Here is a 22,486-nt window from a genome sequence, read left to right as displayed (position 1 = left end):
CACTTTTGTGAGGTTTTTGTGTTGTTTTTAATAAAAAATATAATCTCTAATAACATCTGGTGTGTGTAATCATCGTACAAAAGTGATGAGGGAAATGGGCGCGTAGAGGAACAGAGGGGGAAAAAGTGTTTTCGATGCTCATGTGAACATTTAACACAACTTTCTTTTGTGAAAGGGGTCAAACAGGAAGTACGTGTCACGTGGGGAGACTGGTGGTCAAGTCAGTAGTATCACCCAGAAGAACCGAGAAAGCGAAACAGATCTCCCGGTCTAGATGGCGCTGAGGGTCTGCCGCTGGTGTGCCGTCAGCTGCGGGTGCCACACGTCCACGATGAAGATGAGGCGGTACGTGTCCGCGTCCTGCCACACCTCGTGCTCGAAGGAGTCGTCGAAGATGAGAACTTTCCCTTCCTCCCACCCCCTGAGAAGATGAATGAGAGGTCAGTGGATGAGCTTCCCGGAGAGGATGGTGAAAGTTGAGGACGTGCACCTCGTCTGGTCGGTGCAGCGGATCCTGCAGCCGTGTTTGGGAATGACAAGGCCCAGGTGCATCCTCAGGCGGCAGTTGGTGGGTCCTGTGTGCGGCCACACGTGCGTGCCCGGCTGCATCACCGAGAACTTAATCTACACACAAACCATCAAATGAATTAAACATGGCTGACCTTCTGTAGGATTACTGCAACAGCGCCGAGATAAGCGAGTCTACATAAAACTGCTCTAAGTTCTTCTGACCTGTCCTCTCTTGCAGCCAGTGGCTTCGGGGAATCTGTCCAGCAGCGAGCAAGTCTTGGGGACGGCCTGGCAGGAATCCCCAGCTTTCCTTCCTAAAGAGAAATGAGTGGGTCAGCTGACTCGACACGACAAGGACGTAACTCAAGCGTGAAAATGGACCTTGCTGCCAGAGGGTGTACTGTCCCCACTCTCCTTTCTCTCGCAGGTTCTCCTCCTCAGGAACAAACATTCCTGTTTTGCGGTCCATCATGGCCAGAGCCTCGTCTCGGATGGTCCTCCAGTTCCTCTCCAGCGACTGGACACATGCGGTATGACACCAGTTTACTCGCGCACTGGAACAACGTCCTCGTGCATCCGTACCTTGACCAGATCGGTGTAGCCGATCTCGCTTGGTGTCCACCAAGGCTGCGCCTTCAGCCCATCCACGTTGTAGAGCGACCTCTGCCACACGGAAGCAAAGTGGCCACGCTCGTGACCCAACTGGTACCACTGGTACGCCTGCGGAACATGGGACGGGTCAGGGGGTGATGAGATATTTCCATGTCACGACAGACTCACGCTCTTGTCTCCGACTCGCTGCAGAGCGTCTCCCAGGTGGAAATAGAAGCGTCCGTCATCAGTGCCGGGCTCACCGGACTCCAGCCCCTCCTGGTGGCCCCACAGAAGGTCACAGGGATCATCCAAGTCAACTCAAACAAGTGGTAGTGTACACACCTTCAGGTAGGGGATGCTCTCCACGATCTTGTTCTCCGACTTCAGGATGAATCCGTAGTGAACTTTGGCAAAACCGTTGCCAGGGGAAGCTGCCAGTACCTAAAAGAGGTGCGATTAAGGCCGGAGAAGAAGAAGAAGAAAAGAGTCTCTCACCTCCTCGTAGACCTTCTTAGCACCTTTGTTGTCTCCCAGCAAAAGGTGGGCCACACCCAGGTCGTTCATCAGTTGGATGTCCTCCGGAAAGATCTGGACCAGCCTCTCCAGGGTCGCCACGGCGCCACGCATGCGGCCTGCCGAAGGACACAAGCTTGAGATCGGCTTGTGAAGCCGAGGACAAGATGGCGGCCGGCCGGGGGTGTTACCCAGGAACTGTTGGCGCTCGGCTCGTCTCTTAAGCGACGCTCTTACAAGGTCAGGGGTGGCGTCTGGGAGCTCGGCGGCCTCTCTGTAGCTGTTGATGGCCTTCTGCAACATGTCGTTGCTGCGCATCTTCTCGGCCAGGTCGTCCTCTGCCTGCACACACACACACACACACACACACACACACACACATGCTGACATTTAGTATATCAAGAGTCCAATGGCGAGGCGGAACTTGACAGGAGTACCTGCGCTTTGCCGTAGTGAGCGCGGGGGCTCTGCGGGTGCTGTTGCGCCAACGTCTCAAAGGCTTTGAGTGCGGCCTCCACTTTACCCTGACAAACACACACAAAGAGGCACGTGGGAGTCGAGAGGAAGTGCATCAAACGCTGATATCCCTTTCTTCTTCCCACATACCTTTTTGCGTAGCTTCTCAGCAGCGTCCACTTCTGCTTTGATGGTTTTGTCCAACTTGTTCAGCAGCTTTGCTTTCTTCTTCTTGGCTGTGTGACAAACATGTAAATAGTATTTGCACCAGCTTGGGGGGGGGGTGGGAGGTGGGTTTAATCAGTTTACCTTTTTCTTTGGGCTTCTCCTCTGAGGCCACTTCTAAGGCAGAAGATGATACAACAAACGTTAGCGCAGATTTGGCTCCTTCTTAGTTTGTGTAAGCCAGTACAGTTTAGTGTAGGTAAGGTTATTCAGTCTTGTGTGTGCGTGAGTACACATATTCAACGTAGTATCACTTACAAATGAATGCAGTTGTTTGTCGTAATATCACGGTTCAAACAGCACAGCAACATGCTAGGTTAATTGGAGACTCCAAATTGTCCATAGGTATGAATGTGAGTGTGAATGGTTGTTTGTCTAAAGGTGCCCTGTGATTGGCTGGCCAACAGTCCAGGGTGTACCCCGCCTCTCGCCTGAAGACAGCTGGGACATGAGCTCACCATCGGTGGCGCTCCCTGCTGTCTCTCTGGTGGTCTCGCTCGGGGCTTCTACCGGCTCAGACTGTTTCTCCACTTCCGCCGGCGGTTCTGACGCAGAAAAACAAACACGTTGACCTCATTGACGTTTAAATGTGAAGAGAGGAAGTTACCGTACCTTCTTCCTGTGTGAACTTGGAGCTTGTCACAGCTTTTGCGGACTCTGCTGCGTGAGACACAAACGAGCAGTCAACTTTGCTGCTGTGGATTTGGAGACAACACATGACCGACAAAACTCACCGACGCTCTCCTTAGACGACGGCTCTTCCACTAAGACTGCAAGAACAAAACATCCACAGTTCATCGCCGCCATTGGCTGTTAGCTCAGTAGCTCCTCACCTCCGCTTGTGTCGATGGCGTCCACGTCCTCCGCTGAAAGACATCAAGGCGACAAGACCGGTGAGAGACGCACAGCGATGCGGGAGCAGGATGAAGGACAAAAACATTTGACACACCGTAAATATGCTCCGTGCTTCCTCGAGGATCATCTGGAACACACACATAAGTATAGTGAACAGGAACATACTTGATATGCTGGAGGTTCTATTGCTGGACTGACCCGCTACAAAGATGTCTTCTACAAAGGCCGGCAAGGGGACAGCAGCTGGATGTGCACACACACACACACACACACACACACACAGATAAAGCAGGTAGAAAGATGAGCGGATTAAAAAAATGTTATGGTTCGGCACAATGTTGGCACACCTTGGATTTCAGAGTCCACGTCCTCAGATCCAGAGACTGCCACACACAAACACACACAGGAAGTGGGTCCCGTTATGCATTTACACAAACAAATACACTTATTTGGTTGTACTACACACTTGGCATCTCCTCAGTAGGGGTCTCCTCTACGGGTATCTCCTCCGATGAGGTCTCCTTTGCAGGTGTCTCCTCCGTAGGCGTCTCCGAGGAGACTGCCTCCCTTGACTCCTCCCCCTGCGGCTGTGAAGTTTGCTGATGTGCGGGCCGCTCTTCCACAGTTTCTAGCAGACAACAAATGGAGAGAATCAGTCAGGAAGACGGTGATAAAGTGGTACGATCCATCTGGTTACACTTAAAAGGAAACACGCAGGGCGTCTCTACGTCAGCTCAGTGTGCCGGTGGGAAGAGGGCGGAGAGACCAAAACCCCGCCCCAACCAGGCAAACGTGCACTCACCTGCTTTGTGTTCAGGTGACAGCGCCTCGCTTGGTGTCTCTTTCAGGCCTGTTCAGGGGTGACAGTAGAACAAGTATATATAGTATATATATATATATAAATATAGTATAGTATATTTATATATAAAACAACCAAAAGTGTGTTGGGGTGAGTGTTGCTCATTGTCATATACATGAGAGGCCCACTTGAGGTGGTTCACAGTAATTGCGGGCTCGCTGCGTTCGTGCTAAGCTAACATCACCTTTGTTATTTCAGTGTTCATGACAAAGCAAATTAATATTTCTCGTAATATATCACATTAATCATCATTTTTAGAACAGGGCCAATCAAAAATATTGTGTTATTTTATAGCAAAGAATAAGAAGAGAGCACCATTGGAAGGCCAAGGTTTATTTAACAGTTGTTTACAGTCACATTGGAGGGAGTGTCCATTTAAGGAGATGTGGGAGGAGCTTACAGTGCACTTATTCACATGTAACACGCTTACACAGCACAAATCAATGGTTTCTCAGGGAAAGCGACTCATCACCTCACCGGAGACAAAAATAAGGAACAGTCCAAGCTCCAAGCCCAAACATGAGGGAAGCGTCCCGGAGACAGAACTCTACTTCTTCCTCACGCTGGCTGCCATCTTGTCTCCGGCCACACCCTTGTCCTTCCTGACCGCCACCCCGCTCGCTCGCTGGGGTTTCTCCTCCACTGCCTGGCTACCGTTTGCTTTCCTCTCCTCCTGCCTCCTCAGGTCTGCCTTGGGAGCGTGCAGCCGCTCCGCCTCCATCTTGTCCTGGGCGGCCTTCTCCTGAGCCAGTCGAGCTTTCTCCCTGGTGAGACGTTCTTTCTCCGCTCTCTCTCTTTCTTGCCTTTCCCTCTCAGCTTTCTCCTTTTCCCTGGCGATGCGCTCTCGCTCCTGCTTCTCATTCTCAAGTCTTTCCCGCTCTTTGGCCAGCTGTTCTTTTTGGAGTCGCTCCTTCCTCTCCTCTTCAGCCTTCTCTCGGGCCCGTCTCTCGTTCTCCACGCGCTCCTTCTCTTCCTTTTCCTTGGCGGCCTTCTCCCGTTCCCGCACCAAGCGCTCCCTGTCCATCTTCTCAAGGTGTTCCCGCTCTTCCTTGGCTTTCTGGAAAGCCGCTTTCTCCTGCTCCATCCTCTCTTTCTCCATCTTTTCCCTCTCTGCCTTCTCCTGTTCCATCCTCTGCCTCTCCGCCTTTTCCTGTTCCCTCCTCTCTTTTTCAGCCTTCTCCCACTCCATCCTTTCCTTCTGTGCCCTCTCTTTCTCTCTCTCGGCCCTCTCTCGCTCCATCCTTTCCTTCTCCCTCTCGGCCCTCTCCCATTCCATCCGCTCCCTCTCCACCTCCATCCTCTTTTTCTCCACCTGCATCCTCTCCTTCTCCACGCCTATCCTCTCCCTCTCCAGCTTCAGTTGCTCCTGGGTGACCTCCAGCGTTTTCATCTTCAGCTCCCAGGCCGTCTCCCTCTTTTGGTCTTCCTCCGAGAGGTGGCTTTTAATCTCAGCCAGGGCGAGGCGAGCAATCCTCTTGGCCTCCAGCTTCTCGTTGATCAGTTCTTCTTGCAGGGCAGCGCGCAACGCGGCATCTCGGACGGGAGGTTCTGGAGGTGGAATACAGTCGGCATCATCGACTCATCAGCGAGGGAGCACACGCCATTTGGAGAGGAGTTAAGGTAGCGGCCAATAGGAAGTGGCAACACACCGTTAGCATGATGATCGTGCACAAAGATGCTAAAGGACTGACAACAAAGCCGTGCGTTCACACTCGGGTGCAAGCGGACTTTTAGTACCTCGGGTCCTGTTCTTTTGAGACGTTGTTTCGTCTGGAATCTCTTCTGTGACGCCACATGGGGAAAAATAAAATGCTGAGCAGCTGCTCGGTCGCCAACATCACATCAACTTACTAGAAATGTCACATGGAGATCCAAACGCTACCTTGGCTCACTTCCATTTCATCCGGATCCTCGGCCAGCTCTCTGAGCGCTTCCCACACACACACACACACACACACACACATAGAAAGGGTTCAGATGTTCAGAATCACCCCAAGAGTATTAGCCAATGCTAATGTCAGTGTTTAGGTTACAAACAAAAGTTCCGTTCTTGTGTGACTGAAATGGTCTCAAACTAACCACACAATAAAAGCCAACATGGATTAACACACAAACACACAATTGGCAGTAGTAAACATCCTGTCCTCACTGCGCTATAAAGACAGGCAGGATGACGCCACCATGCTGACCGTCCACACACAAACGCACGCACGTGTACCTCTCCTGTGCGCCGCCCTCCTGCGAGCAGGACCTTTTAACTTCCTCTCATCTGAAGCGACAGACAGCAGAGAGCGTTGTTGTGGACCAGGAAGTGAACAGCGCTAAGGTCACATGACCTGGTGAAACCAAACATCAACGCAACAACCGACCTGGTGACACGTGCAAAAGAAGACACGCCAGCCCTCCATCAAATTCCTTTTGGGGGTGTTTTATTTTGAAAAACAGAGGTTTGTGCCCGCTTGTCAGACTTTCTGTCTCACTGGTCGTGTGTGTGTGTGTGTGTGTTGTGTGCAGGGTGAAATATTATTTCTACACAATAAATAGCCTCATTCACACATATATTAAAATGAACTTCACATACAGGATACCATCTGTGATTAATAAATGAGGAATTCAAAGCCCTGCCGCAATTTGTCTTCATATCTTTTTCTGTCCGTCCAATCTGACCATCTGATCCATTCTACTGGTTCTGCAGGTCCAGTATGACTCCTTTGACCTCCTCGTCCTCCAGGTAAGAAGTCCCGCCCTTCTCCTGCATCCCAGCCTCCTCTTCCTCTTCATCCCTGCCATCATCCTCCTCACCCCGCTCTCCAGGTGAGCTCACCACGTCATACAGGAAGGTGAAGAAGCCATACATCCAATCAGAACCCTCCTCCGCTAAAATATTCACAACCTCGTCAAGCGACTCGCCTCTCGCACTAGCATCGCCATCTTTGGTCAGGCCTGACGAGAGAGAAGGAGAGATGGAGAGAGAGAGCGAGGGAAGGAGAAAAGAAGACAAGAAAGGGTGGCGATGGCGAGGGAGGGATGCAACTTAAAGAGAAAAGGACGTGACTCAAGGAAGAAATGATGGAAGGAAGTCATCAAATAAAAGATGATATGGGAAAGAGAAAGAAAGCGAGTTAAAGTCGTCCTTCACAGAGCGGCCAACGGCCTTGACTTCCTGTCTACTTAGCCACAATAGAGGCGGCCATCTTGGCTTCTTCAACTCTGACCTTTCCATCTTGATGTACATTGAGCGACTCGCCTGGGACTGTTGTGTTTTCTTTGGAATGACACCAGGACTTAAAGACTTCAGTTTGCCACCATAATTGCAATGTTGTCCCAGAAAAACACGACTCGGCTCATCGCTATGGCTGGAATGGACGCCACCCACCATGTGGCATGCTACTACGCTACTGGAAACCACCTCAGCCATCTCATGGATACAAAAAATGAACATGATAAAATAAATAAATACAGGGTACTTGCCCAGCAGGACTTTGGCGTCTTCCACGTCAAAGTCGCCGTCTCCGTCTGTGTCGTAGGCCGTCAGCTTCCCTGAAAGAGTAGAGAAAACAATCACGCAAGGTACTAATACATACCTGTAAATGTCTAAAGTTCCTCTCAGGTTCTTGTCTGTTGCTATATTCCAGTATCTTGACACATCAGAGGAATTGTATGGAATGAAGTAAGTACATGGGGGAGGGGGAGGGGTGGTGATGATCAATATGACGTTAACATTCAGGTGAGGTGAGACGCCCCCTGGCCGCCAAGCTGCACAGGTGGGGCGTATGAGTGGGAACATGGAGTAGAGAAATATCAAAATAAAGTAACCAGGATGAGAGAGCATCTCCGCAGTTACTTTGACATGTTTCTGTAAACTGTACCTTGTAAAGCTTGCGAAAAGTTCAAACGAAACTCCTCAGCTCTGGCTGCGTGCGGAGACAACACAGAAAAGACGGTGACAGACAGGAAACGTCCAGAGGTGTCACACTGACATCCCTTCAATGGTTGTCGCTCATCATAGCCTCAAGTAACACGCATGAGAGCAATACACAAACCTGCCACCGGGGGGCTTCTGTACATGACTCATTATTTGAACACTTTCATGTTCTTAAACAGGAAGTTCATTATAGACCACAAAAAGGATAAAGTCAGCAAATTATCTGTGGTTCAAGCAAGTGTCTGAGACATTCAAAGCCGCAATGTGACAGGTTCCTGTATGAAAAAACATGTGACATTCTCTGTGTGGCTTTGTTCCACAATGATGACAGAGCATATTGAAATTAAGTAATTGCATGTAATATATCATTCAATCTTACCAATGACGCTGTCATAGTCTACAATATCGAAGTAGACGACGGCCACGGAGCTCCAAACGCCCAACAGTGCCAGGACCACAAACCAGGTGAAGACAGAATACTTGGTTCCTCCGCCCGCGTCGGCGCTCTGCGTCTTCTTCCCGTTCTTGCTTTCCGACGATGGTGGCTTTGAGTCTGAGGACACCACACACCACAAATAGTTATTGTTAAATATACACAGGCCGTTATTAGTGGACAGTAAGGGCAGGCTAATGATGCAATGGAGTGCAGTACTTGACTGCAACCAGCAAAGGCACTGATGATTCAGTATCAAAGTCTGCTGTGTGAAGAAAAATGTAATTAGTTTAACAATAAAAATATTAAATTATATCCAATTAATGGATCTACTGTATGCCCCTCCCTAGCAAGTTGTCTGCAGGTTCAAGTGGCTCACACCTTTTATAACAGCAGAGGTCAAACTGACCCAGGAACAGATTTAACACATGCCCGACGGGGCGGGCCAACAGCAGCTGTTCCTTGTGAAGCAGCTGAGAGCTTCAAACATGACAATCATGTCAGGAAACACATACATGCACAGGCTCAGAAAGGTTAAAGGTCAAAACCGGGACACGACAAAGCAAATCAGACCAGGCCAAACCCAACCGATCCAGGCCACCTACCAGAGAGCAACGGTGCCTCCTGCGTGGAAGGGGCCTCCTCCACATTCCCGCCTCCTATCAGAATCAAACCAAATGACCCAGACAGGAAAAACAAACACAACCAAAGGCCGGGTCAAAGTTCACGCTGGACCTACCTGTTGTCCGGATGCCATCCTGAGCCTCGTCTTTTACAAGCGGCTCCTCCGCCTGCTCCTTAGTGCTCACCTCCTCCTCGGTGGTGTGGAGCTCCTCCACAGGCACTGAAGAGGAGGAGGTGCCATAGTGGCGGTACCGCTGCATGGACCAAACCAGTGAGACCAATGCTTGCTCACTCAACTACCATTAAAACCAATGCTTGTCCAGAAATAGCAGCATTAACAAATCCCAACACAATACTTGAAGATGATCCAAACAACAACACAAAACTTTAGAGAACCTCTCGAGTGGGACGACAGCGGGCCAGTGACCAGGACAGGGAGACATGCCCCGCCTCCTTGCTTTTTCTTCGCAGCAGCACCGCAACCAGACCAATTGTGAGGTCCAGAACCTGATCCCCACTATTCTTGGAGCTGACAAACGCGCTGTGTGTGTATGAGATACCACTGAGGACAAACTAAGGCCACAAACAACCTTGACTGGTGTGCGCGTTGTCCTCAGAAAGCACACATCAGCAGCACAGCGCTTCACTGTGTGAACGCTTACGACATTACATTCCTGGATTCCTCTAGAGTAGAGTATTGCCACTGACCACGTTGTCTTTGGAATTGATTAATTGCATCTTGCAGCAATTGACGTGTGCAATACTTGGCTGCAAACTGCAGAGGCGCTGTTGATTCACTCTCAACTATTTAGCTCTATAAAGAGAACCGACATGACAGCAGCACTAAGAAGTTGAGCTACATCCACACAGACGTCAGCTATGGCACAGTTTGTACAAAAATAATAATACAAAATAATTTAGGTATCCCAAAAAGTCTAAAAACTACTTCCGGTGACTAAATTGATTTTAAGTACTTTAATAGAAATACACTCTAAGAAACAGCGTAGCATGTGATGACAGCATCATATATGGCCTAATGAACTCCGAGTTGCTGTTGTTCCCAACAAAGCACATCACCCCAAATGTCCCATCCCGGGAAAACTGTGCTCGCTATAAGCACATACAAATTCCCAATCATAAAGCATTTAACGATTTGTGAAATGGCATTGTGTTTTGTTGACGAGCGAGATCGCAAAAGCAAATTGCATCAGAAAAGCCATCGTGTTTATTTTTCTCCCACAGTAAAATAACTTACACCTTACCGAAAAAGACAAACCTTTAACACGCACTGAAGGTATTAATAACTGTTGAACTCGGTGATGATAAATAACACAAATGCAGTGTTACCAGCTGATGTTGACATGTGTTCATTCAGCGTACAAGCAGTAAGACAGAAACAAGCGAGGTGTGGTTTGAATTACATACTGATCATACCGATCGAATGTTCGCCGAATTACATATTGTATTGTATTCGATATCAAAACAACACGTCCTTCTTGGTAATCGTAAACAACCGATAAGACAAACAGCAGAATGCTAATGGTGGTGCTGTGCACCACATTCCCGGGAACAGGCTACCTTGTTAGTGAGATAGGACACAAACCTCTTTTGGAATGCGTTTTGGGACTTTTCTTCTGAGCCATTGCGTCGTCAATTCACCAGTAGAATACGCTGCTAACAAGCTAACAACGTCTTTAATTGACACTGTGGTGGAGAGGATGGAGCTGCTAGTTGTCCATCATGTCCTAGCTTGGATACCAGGCAGTCATGTTCGCGTTTGCAGATCAACTGTGATTGGTCAAGCATGGAACCAATCAGTGATAAGAAATATTTTTTGGGGCGGAACTTAAGGCGTGGTCAAAAAGATTTGGCCCAATCAAGTACGCGAGAAACTTCCAGATGTTTGGAAAGTTACAAAAACGTGGCAAAAGAAGAGTTGACCCCATCTGGGGCGGAACCAGAATGATACCAGCAAGATAGTACCTTTGATACATGAAAGACTCATTTATAAACAGCAGTGACGCAATTTGGAATGAATGTAAAACATATATGCATCTAAAACATATATGCACAGTTAAAATACTTTGCTCCACTACACCACTACACCATTTATTGACCATCAAAATAAGCTACAAATGGAAGCCAAAAGAGTAAACAGGCCATAGCATCAATAGACCACTAGATGTCGCTGTAATACAATGTACCAATGATTTTAAAACGTGAAGCGTGAGAATACTTGAATCTCAACAACTTGAGAAAATTCAACAAAAACAGATAAAAAAAAACAGTTTGGAAAAAAGAGCTGATTGTTAGTTCCTACAGTGAAAGTACATGCTTCGGAAAGATTAGTTTTGGGGGGACACCGCCTTTGGGACACCCTTACTGTACAGTGCAGAGAAATTCTGTTCAGTCATCTCTTTGTTTAACTAAAAGTGGTATATCAAATAGTAAAACCTCATCACCGCATATGGAAAAAATGTAATTGGAAAAATAGAAGCACTGGCCCTGATTTGACCTTTGACCTGCCATATTTGCTTTTAACAGGTATAAATCTTTGCATAGCAATCAACAGTGTGTATGTGTGTGTTATGTCATAAATCACCTTCTAAACTCAACTGATACCAGTTGATGCCAGATGAAAGCTTCACAAGCGGACTGACAGGTGCTCATTACCCCGCCTCCTGTCACTCTCACACACACACACACACACGACTGCACTAACTGAACATACACACACAGTTTGCTAATAAAGCTCATGTGTCACATAGCAGATATGATCCATGCCTAATCCCTTTGACACCTGCACACACACACACTCACAACATACACACACTTCCCATAAAAGCTCATTAATGTGTGAATAGTTTCTTAAATGGAATAAAAACAGAACGAGGCCTGGCATGTAAATCATTTTCATTGCATGTCAACAGAAAACAGTCTAACAAACAAGAGTAAACACCAGCATGTCAATGGTCCACCAAAAAAAAAAAGCTATAAATACCGCCAGACAGGAGGGGGCGACTGTTGTGCACTTGTCACAGATGTATGCTGGGAAATCATGGAGACCGGAAAATCGCTACAGGGTTGTAAAATGCAATACAAAAGATTTAACAAACTTGGTTTTAAAAATGATAACAAAATAGGTAAGCTTACTAAAATCTTCGATGTTAGACCATGTATAATCTAAGAACTTAAAGTATCAAATCGATCAGTTTCTGTTTTATGCCCAAGTGCTCAAGTGAACCACTTGAAGCTACTTTTGTTAGTTAGAACCACCTGTCTCGATTAATAAAACAGTTTCCTATATAAGTAGCTTAAACTAAGTTTGTTAGTTGATACAACTTTACACAGTTAGCTAGTTAATGTTGGTTTACACACGTAGCCAAAGTTGAACTAGCTTGAGCAACGTTATACTTGTAGAGATTTTGCTAATTATATTTACCTACATATGTTAAATGTTGATTTATACGTCTGTTCAAAGTTTAGCTAATTTGACCAACTTGACATATAATTTGCTTGCTATAAATACTGTAGTTACCTACTAAGGTCTACATTTTCCATAATTGGTTATAGTCTCAGCTACTTTGTATAGCTAGCTAGTTTAGACACAGCTATTAGGAACCTAAGTACATACAGTTCATGTTTATATTTACACTTGGTTTGAACTACATTGTCCAGTTTGGCTAGTTTGATTAACTCTCTATCCTTTTTTTGGTTAGTCTGAGCATTTTTCGATAGTACAGTATAGATGATAACTTATACACAGTCAGCTCTTCAATGTTGACGTATGGTACGTGCTTAGTTTTGTCAGGTAGCTACTTTGAGCAACATTTTATGCACTTTGCTGTCTAGCTAACTTATGTATACACAACTAGTTTGAACTTGTGTATGTTAAACATATACTTAACACACCGTTTATTTATAGAGCTGTCTGAAAAATGTCACACTTTACGTGACAGAATTGGAAATGCAGGTCCACTGAGGTGAGGGAAACAGGACCCCATGCGCGTGTGTGCGAGACAAAGGTGTAACCTCGCGAGACTCTGTCTCTCTCGCTCTCTCTCTCTCTTTCTCTCTCCAAGGGGCGATCAAGCGGCAGGGATGTTGGGAGTCCGGCGGCCCAGTGAGCTCAGGCAGGCTACCAACACACGCACGGACGCGCGGCACCAATGTTCTGACGACAAAACTTGTTTTTTTCCCCTCCTTGACATCTTTTTTTGTTGACTTTTCTCTCAGGAGGAGCAACAGCTGGAGGGAGGACTTTTTTTAAAGGTGTGCACACACACAACAAAAACAACAAAAACATCAAAAAAAGATGTAGCCGCTAGTGCGCACCTTACGTACTTTCTTCCCCGTCATCTTCATCACATCGGCTGGATGTAAGGACGAGCTGCCTCCTGACGCGCACACGCACGACGCGCGCGCACCAAGCGGGCGATGTGAAGAACGAGAAGACGTGCACACTTTTGTTTGAAACACTTGACACGTAAGTAAAGCACTTTTATTTTGTAAGCTTGATCCCCCCCATCAAATGAACTCTGACCATTCCTAATTGCGTTAATGATACAAAGTTTGAAAGTGAAAGCTGATGTATTTCTATTTAAAGTAAATATTTCCTCTGTTCTTCTTGCCTACTGGGACACACTTTGGCCCCCCAGGAGTGTGTGCGGAGGGGGGACAGTTTCCTCTGTTCCTATGCAACCCTGCAGTGCTCTTTTTCCATTAATTAAGCTCCTGTGTTTATGGAAGACGAGACTTAACACTTTTACTTTAAAGGGACACTAGTCATTGGAACGTGCCTTCTTCTAAGCATGGTTTATCGAATGAGACAACATTCATGAAGCTTCTTGTGTCGTTATTTTCTTCTCCATCTTCCAAATTAGCTTCTGCGTGGATTGGTTCTGATCCACTCATCGGGTCACGACCCGTAAAGCAAATCGATGCAAGACCCTACGTTTCAGCTCCCTCCTCAAATTGGCAAGATGGGCTTAGGCTGCAACCTTTCACCTTTCCGTCCGTCCAAGCGTTGATGATGAAATGTGACTGGAACATTCGAGAGGCTTTCTGATGGCCAAGTGTAGTTGTCGGCGTCGTGATGGTGGATCGGAGAGTATAGGGAGGATGAGGCAGGTTGCTTGTCAGGTGATGTACATTTTTTTTTGCACGCAAACACATTTTTGAGTGATGATGAAGAAGGTGGGGCGGGGGTGACAGGGGTCAGTGTCCTGTCACCCTCCGCGTGCGACCTTGAGCTTGAAAGAGTGATTCCAGGCCTGAAGAAGACAACATGAGCATTGTGCTGTTGTGTCAACACGTCTCCAACAACAGGTGTCCACCGCCTGCCTTGCATGCGTCGCATTTGTGTGTGTGTGTGTGTGTGTGTGTGTGGCAGAGAGGCTGCTGTTTGTTCAGAGCGGCAGCAGTGGGCCTGACCTTTCCTCCAACATGAGTCGTTGTTTGACGGACGAGGCAGCACCGTTGCTTTGTGGCCCCACCCCCTGCTTATTATGCTTTAGCGCCATTGTGTGTGTGTGTGTTTGGGGAAGGTATGAAACCAAAGAACAGATATTTCCCATTGTAACTAATGGAAATAAAACATGATCTGTTCCGGTGTCAAACTGTCGCCATCTAAAAATCTACATTTTCTTTCTTCAAACTGACAATAGGAACAATAACGATTCAAATTAGTGTATGTCAGTCACTCATAACAGTGGTTCTCAACCTAAATATCCCCCGTGCAATGGAACCCCCTAACCAGAGGAAAGTATTTTTGGTAAAAAAAAAACAAAACATCTGCAATGTCAGTGTTTCCCACAAAACTGCAGTCTATGATTATTGTTGTTAGTGTGCCTGTAGTAGATGATTTAAAGATGCAATAAAAGCCTGTTGTTCCGGCAATCAAGCTTTACTGACACCTAGTGACCAATTTGGAATACTACATCCAAGTTGAAAGGTGGTCTCAATGGCTTAAACCGTATTTGAGTTCACAATGCTTCATTTGGACAACATATATGTACAAAATAGGCAGTTGTCAACCACAAATCAGATGTGTAAACTTGTTGAACTCAAAAACAAGCAGTTCAGTTTGTCTCAGTTTTCTTGTCTCTTGTGGTACCGAGTATGGCGATGGTCACTTCCGGAATGGTAAGAAGCGAAAAAAGCAGAGCCTTCTTCATGTCAGGAGAAAGATGTCCTCCTTTGTCGTGCTTTTGTTTTCTGCGTGGCCTTCCTCTTCTTTTGAGTTCATGCTATCTACCTAAGCTGATCCCGCCTACGCACACTTCCACACCAAGACTGGACCGCTTGCTGGAAGGCGCGGTTACACAAGTGTGCTGTGCAGACGTCCACCTGCGCGCGAAGGCGATGAGTCACGGCGTGAAGCCGCGTCGCTTCCTCTTGAATTATGTCTCTAATCTGACACTTTAATTAATGGCGCTCCATAGAAAGCAGCTCGGCTAAATACTCTTAAAAGTCAACTCGTCAACTCTCTAACTGTCCGACTCTGCCGAGACGTTCGTGTCAGCAAAGCGGCTTGGCCTCCTCCGTGAACGTCCATGTGCACACAGCACACCAGCGAAGCCCCCCCACACACCTCCCCTCCATATACTAACTGTCACTCCACGTCGAGCTTAGCGAGTCTCGCACTGCTTGCAAGGAGCTTTAAAGCTTCCGCATAACTTGTCTTGTTTGCAAAATGAAATGTCTCCTATGGACGGGCGCATTTTGGGGTCAACACAACACTTTGTTTGCAACGTGTCAAATAGTCAGCGACTATAAGAGTAGAGCGGAGGTGGGAGCAAGTCTCAAGTAAAGACGGGCAAGTCCAAGTCAAGATAAAATGGGTCCAAAGTAGGTTTTTCAGTCATTACCATTGTTTCCCAAATAATATGCCATTTTCACAATGTAACAATCGAATCAATTTGACAGGTACGATGCATTTTCAACTGACTCATTTTAAAAAATTCAATAAGAGCAGTATGACAAGGCAGACACAGAATGCTGAGTCAGGACTTATGTAATCCACACAGTCATTGTTTGTTCTGAAACTTTTTTTGCACATGCATTCATTGAAAATCTTGAGTATTTTCAAGTCCAGTCCCGAGTCATTGGTCTCCAAGTCCAAGTTGAGTTGCAAGTCTTTGATTATATTGTCAAGTCCTCTCCAAAGTCTTCAAAATTGTGACTCAGGTCTAACTAAACTAAACTAAGACATGCAAGTGTCTCAGGCCATGCTCTTAACATAATAAAAATGAAGGAACATATATGTCACAGAAGATGTTTAAATCAAACGCACCCGGTGGGCAGTACACGGATGTCTTCATGTGACGAAACTGTGAAAGGAAACATTCAGCATATTTTCATTAGGGAGTGTGTGCGTGATGGTTTATGGCTTGGGGGGGGTGTAGGGTACAGTTATAAATCACACCCCGTGGAGTCGCCTGCCTCTCAATCATCACACAATCATTGAATCTGGAACACACACACACACACACACACAGTGATTTTACCTGTTCATCAGCACGCTGTACTTTGGGCCTCACAAGTGGCATCTGTTACTATGGCAACAGCAGAAGCAATGCGAGCAGTGCACATGTTGGACCTTTAAATCATTACGGGGTCAGCGCATGTCGGTTGCATTTGATTTGATGACGGCGACACTCTGAAGATTCCCCCCCCCCCTCACTTCACCAACATCCACTCAACGTGTTTTCTCCTGTCCGCTCCAACCGTGACTCACCATGTTTGCGTTAATCATGCTAACACGATTCACCGCAGTTTAGTGACATGTGAAGCTAACAGCTAACACCCTGTTTTTGTTGATGGAGACAAAGCGGCAGCATCAGATTGTGTCAAATGGCTAGACTAGCTTTGGGTTCTATGCAGGCGACCTCTGCCCCCTTACCCCAACACATCTGTTGTGTGATCAGCTGACCCTGGAGATCAATCGTTTCTCTCAGGTCATGTGATTTAGCATCGCCATACATCGGTGACGCACAGCATTTTTGCAGGATGCGTTTACATCATTGCCAAATCTGAACCAAAACCACATCAAACCTGTTTTGCGACCTTGAGAACAAAGAGAACAGTTTTAGGCAACGTAACTGAAAAACTGCTTATTATTATCCTCAAAAACGGCGTGAAGAGGAATTTGGGTCATTTTTTTCTTTCCGTGTCGTCGTTGCTTTCGGACACACTAAAATCTTAAATGTGACTCAGATGTTCTGGTCATTAAAAACGGAGCGGGGTCCACTAAATCAGCGCCGCTCACCCAGCCCGACACTTTAAAACACTTTACAGCTGCTGATTTATTTTGATGAGGGTTGGCCATGTCAGCGCGCCCCCATCGCCATCTTTTTGACGCCCCCCAGGTCGCCCGGCACGCTCGCTATACCTCCACTCAGGACTCCTTCTGTTCGCCGTCCTTCATCCTCCATCTTTGCGCTGATGAATGATCAGTCACATGTCTTTAAGTGTTTTTTAGTCAGCGTGCTTGAAAGTCTGTCTCATCTCATGCGATCGATCAGACTCGTCGTTTTAGCGAAACTGTGCAATTTGTCCCAGGCGTCTAATTAAGAGTAAAACATAACAAAGAATAGAAGTTTCTGAAAAGTACTTGTGTTATTAAGAGATGATGATTGTTCAGGAAGTGGAGGATGATGAGAGTGATGAATTCATCCATCATTATCTAGCAGGATTTTTTTCACAGAAAAACTCTGCTGTGACAGTGGAAGCAATCCAACCATTTGTGTGTGTGTGTGTGCCTGTGTGTGTGTAAGAGATGGTGGGGGGGTTCTAAGCTGGCTCCGATCACTGGCCCACTTTTCTCCTTCTCTGGCGAGCAGTTTGGCGTCCCCCCAGCCGTCGTTTAGAGTCCTAACGAGAACTCACAGGTGATGTAAGCTTCATGTTGCCGCTCAGCTGATGGCGTCTCCTATAGAAAATACTTGGCGCATGTCCCTGCATTCACTGGGGGGGCGGGGGGGTTTAAGTTATGTTTATCAGCAATATTTAAGCCCCCACCCTTTTATCTCAGACATCAAGCTCCCGCTGCAACAGTAAACAAAGATGTTTCATTGGTAACACAGTGGAAGCCCCTCGGACTGGCTCACATCCACGTAAACGGCTGTCGACAAAATGGAAATGAAACTATCCACTGCTTACAGATTCACCTGTGACACTGTCCACAGGCATAATGTCTGCTGCTGTTAACTACAATGGCAATAAGTCTTTTGTACATATGCAAATTTTATGGCTAACCATTAAAAATAGGTGTTGCCATGCTTGTGTGAATGATGAAATTAACATAAACTGACCCATTTTTTTATCGAAAGGACCCCTTCGCCCTCAAATTCGATGTCCAGTGTGGCCAACTTGGCAATGTTGTCGCTAAATCTGGCGACATCCCAAACCCTCTTGATATTTTCCCAAAAGCCACTAGTAACAAATCTAGCAACTTTTTCTGGTGTCGTTGGAGAGTTTTCTGGCATTTGGGGTTTGTCAAAGCACGTATTGATCTGCAGTTTCTCTTCTGACTGAGCAGCAAGGTGCGATAAAGGTCATTTAAGGTGGTTTTACTCACTTCGTTGTCTCTCCTACGAGGTTATGTTTTTTTTGGCGACAGTGTGTATGTTGATAAAAGTGGTCCACCATGCATGCCGATGTCGACTTATCGTCATAAAAAGAACAAAGCTTAAGTGGGATGGATTGACGTATGTTCCTCCCATAGGAAGCTGTGGAAATGATCTGTTGCAGGGTAAAACTATCACATCATAAAACCTTTTTTAAAGCAGTTTTTACCATTTTAAAATGTAACTGTCATAAAGAGTAAAAAGATGTTAGCCAATACAAATAAAAAAACAAAAGTCACAGAAGTATATAAAAAAAAAAGATTGTTTAGAGTACACATTTATATTTTAGGCAGTATCTTATAAAGTCTTAATGTCTTATGTAGATCCAAGGAGGTCAAATGTCACCCTCGTGTTCGAATCCTCCCTCCATAAGGACCGATCATGTGACTGCCTTTACAGGAAGTTGTGTTGCCTATTGCAGGAAATGATGGAATGATCAGTGAAGCGAGAGAGACGCAGATCGATGGCAGACGGGCGTGCACGGCGGCTTGTGATGGACAAGGCCGCCGTGTGTGTTTTTGTGTACGTGTGTGTGTGTATGTGTGCGCGCGCGTGTGCTCTGTCCTTGCATTGTAGCTTCATCAGTTTAGTGGTTCAAGAGCAGCACAAACAGACAGGAAACACTCCATCAGTCTTGACTGCTGCTCATCATCCGTCAACTGTCCGCTTGTGCACGTGTGTGAGTGTGTGCATGCGTGTGTACATGTTAGACAACACAGCCCCCCCCACATGTCATGCTGAAGCTTGAAGCTGCGGCTAGTGCTAGACTTGTCTTACACACACAGTGCAGACACGTAGAAGAGTTTATGTTGGTCTTTACATTAACACAATAAAACAGTGTCAGTTGTGATCTGTTGACACAAGCTTGTGGGGTGGTGGGGGGGTGTGCGCTAATAGAAACTGATTTAATCAGCCACCAGGGAACAAGAGAACAGCGTGACACACACGTGCAGACACACACACACACAGGATGAATAACAGACCCAAGGTGGGGTGGTGCAGAGAGACTCAAATAGGATAAATCTAAGTGGGTCGCACATCCCAGTGTTGCTTTCAAGTCCAGTAAAGTTGGAATGGAATGCACTGATGCAGTATAATAATAAGAATATCAAGTAATTCTTCTGGAATGTGATTGACAGACCATGCAAGGATGCACTTTAGTGACGCCGACAAGGACGCGCAGAGGCTGCCGCTGTGTGAACCCCAAGGTCACGACCCGCCTGAGTTGACAAAATAAAACTTTTTATTCTTTTTTATCAAGTGACACACCGAGGCGTGACTGACACCTTTTGCACAACTACACACTGTGTGCGTGTGTGTGTGTGTGTGTGTGTGTGTGTGTGTGTGTGTGAGACGACGCTATAAGAGGGTGATGAGCGTTTTGTCTGACCTCCTTTGGTGCTAAATTAAAATGAACCTGAATATTGATGCCTAATGAAGGAAGCTATTTGTGTGTCTGTGTGTGTGTGAGAGACACTCAGCGATGACGAGGCTGAAAGACGGCCACTGTGGGATATTACCTCAATACGATTTTGGAGAGTGAGGACATTCTCAAAATCAGATGTTATAGTCATAAACGTATCATTTTTTAACATTGCTGTACCTGTGTATACATTAGTGCCTTTCTTTTCTGGAGTTCAGCATGTTGTAGGTCCCTCACAAAGCCGAATTATTGAAGCTAGGGGTGATGCCTGCTGTTGCGTGGGACAAAGCGGTACCAAAAATTGCCACAACTGCTTCACTGATGTGACAATGCATACCAAAGCGGGAACAATGCGCATCCTGCATACCGTAGGATGTACACCATAGTACACTATAGACGTAAACAGTACATGACAGGTAATTTTGCTGATAGGATTCTGCCAATCTGTATCATTTTCGCTCACAAATTGCTTGCCAAGTTCATAGTTCAACTATTCTTCAACCTTTTCAGAGATGCCATTGAAATGACACGCATTGCCACAGCGAATTAGTCAGCATGTCTCCTTTGCTGAGATCAAGATGCCGATTAGATGGCATGATCATTGTACAGGTGTGCCTTTGACTGGCCACAATAAAAGGCCACGAGAAAACATGCAATTTTACTGTATTGTGTCATTTTGTAGCAAAAAAAAAGCTGATTGTGTGACTTGAACCATGCGGTGTATTCCAGCCTTAAATACAGACGCTGTCATGCCACCTGCAGTTGTTTACAACAGTCATTGCAATGGACCACCTGTTGTTTTGGTGTGTGTGAGTGAGACAGACATGAAGAGGTGGGACATAAAAATGACACAGGAAGTGAAATGTGAACATCCTTCTCATGAAATTACTTATCTCCATGGTAACACCTGTCGAAGTAGCCTTGCTATCAAACAAGCTACGGTTAGCATGTTGGCATAACTACCAGCTTCGGTCAGAGAACACTGTTTGAGGGGTAATAAGTAAAACAAAAAACATGGAGGAGGGCATCATGGTGTCTCTGCAAACAGGAAGTCGAACTTTGCCCTTGACCTTTGACCCGTCAGTGAGAATGTTAGGAGTGTGTTGCTCTTTTTAAGACCCGACAACCTGAGTGCAGCCCTTGCGTGAATAATGAATTTGTCTAAGTGTGTCACTCTGTGTGTGCATGTCAATGTGTGTGTGTGTGGTTGTGGGTCCGGCCCAGATTGAAAGAAGTTGTGATGTCATCAGATGTAACCTCAGCTGAAAGGCGACTCTGCGTGGGGAAGGAGAGACGTTCTTGCCTTCTCTTGATCACCTGACACCTGACACACCAACTGTACGCACACATGCATATGTGGTGTGTTTGAATATGGACCGGTATTCAAACACACCTCTTAATCAATGAATCGATCAATCAGGTGGACTCCACAAAGACATTGTCGACATTTCTTTTATCCATCCGTCTCATTTTCATCCACTTTTGAGTAGAACAAAGAACTTGGTGCCTGGTGAGTGCCTACAGTATGCAAATGAAACACTGATGCATACTTTTGTGTGCGCACACACACGCACGCACACGTGCACTCAAATGCAAGGACACATAGCTTTCTATTTGTGTGAGCGTGTATATCTTATTTCACACTGCCCTTGTCTTCTTTATTATTTAATGCATTTATTATTTTTTTTTACAACAACTACAACATTGTCAGCTCCCTCGCTATCTCCATCATTCTGTTTTGTTTAATATTTGAGTTATTTTCACTCATTCGGCCTGGCGACTGTCGTCTTCGCATGCTGACGCATGTTTCCTGCAGCTAAACTGCTAAAACATGCAGCGAGGAATGGAAGACGAATAAATTGATAATGACTCATGTGAGCGAAGGTGCTGTTGCCACGAGGCCGCTTTTAAATAAAAGTGGTGTCATTTGGAGCTTTTGTGGGTACAGTGAAACCTCGAAAGCCGAAATGTACATTCAACACCAGTTGTAGCTTTATGGAGGACCTGTATTGGCGTATGGAAGAAAGGTTGAGGATGGAGGAAGTAAAAGGGCTGGCCCTTGCACCTTTCTTTGACCCCATGGTGGGTTATTTAGCGGTGGTGAAATAATCCAAGGTTTGATCGTAGAAAGGTTTGTGGTATGTACGTGGAACTGACAGGCAGGCTAACATGTCGGCAAGTGAGCCAGCCAACGATGATTCGTCGCTAAAGATGTGTTCACATCAGCGAGGAGGAAGCGGGAGAGCGAAGGAAGTGATGGCGGAGCGTGAACCTGTGCGCAAGTGTGACAGCCTTAAGTGTGGAGTTTGACTTTGAGAAGACATTTAAGAGGATCGCTTGTTGTATTTCACTTTAATTTGCTGTTGAAATGTTGTTTCAGGGTTGATGGCTGCTTTGGAGGCTCGAGGCTTCCGTTACTGTCTGATGGCGATTTGACGAC

The 22,486-nt window shown here is 46.3% G+C and overlaps 2 protein-coding genes across 9 annotated transcripts in view; one reads left to right on the top strand and one right to left on the bottom strand.

Moving 5' to 3' along the window:
* Positions 1-3: 3 nt before the first annotated feature.
* On the bottom strand, positions 4-9,926 carry LOC131108947 (aspartyl/asparaginyl beta-hydroxylase-like). Its single transcript, XM_078792448.1, is given in 28 exon segments — positions 4-421; positions 491-624; positions 733-824; positions 892-1,027; positions 1,093-1,230; positions 1,291-1,380; positions 1,447-1,545; positions 1,600-1,736; positions 1,809-1,959; positions 2,055-2,141; positions 2,224-2,309; positions 2,383-2,415; positions 2,757-2,860; positions 2,862-2,958; positions 3,033-3,068; positions 3,132-3,164; positions 3,248-3,280; positions 3,352-3,396; positions 3,501-3,536; positions 3,620-3,781; positions 3,956-4,003; positions 5,750-5,794; positions 5,895-5,942; positions 6,231-6,281; positions 7,484-7,552; positions 8,317-8,490; positions 8,976-9,029; positions 9,110-9,926. Coding segments are annotated over 28 exon segments (2,514 nt in total). The 5' UTR covers positions 9,255-9,926; the 3' UTR covers positions 4-270.
* A 2,081-nt stretch (positions 9,927-12,007) lies between these two features.
* The window catches only part of LOC131108624 (sodium channel protein type 5 subunit alpha-like), a 41,393-nt gene continuing 30,914 nt past the window's right edge, over positions 12,008-22,486 (top strand). For 5 of the 8 annotated variants that reach the window (XM_058059785.2, XM_058059784.2, XM_058059782.2 and 2 more), the window contains exons 1-3: positions 12,009-12,137; positions 13,077-13,127; positions 13,231-13,480. The gene's annotated coding sequence lies outside the window, so the exon portion shown is untranslated. The other 3 variants (XM_078792447.1, XM_078792446.1, XM_058059778.2) reach the window with 3 other exon arrangements.

Source organism: Doryrhamphus excisus, linkage group LG7 (assembly GCF_037039965.1).
Source record: "Doryrhamphus excisus strain RoL-2023G ecotype Guam linkage group LG7, RoL_Dexc_Guam_v1.1, whole genome shotgun sequence".
Lineage (NCBI taxonomy): Eukaryota > Metazoa > Chordata > Actinopteri > Syngnathiformes > Syngnathidae > Doryrhamphus > Doryrhamphus excisus.
Note: the sequence above shows the minus strand (reverse complement) of the source record. Positions and strands in the feature narration are given on the sequence as shown.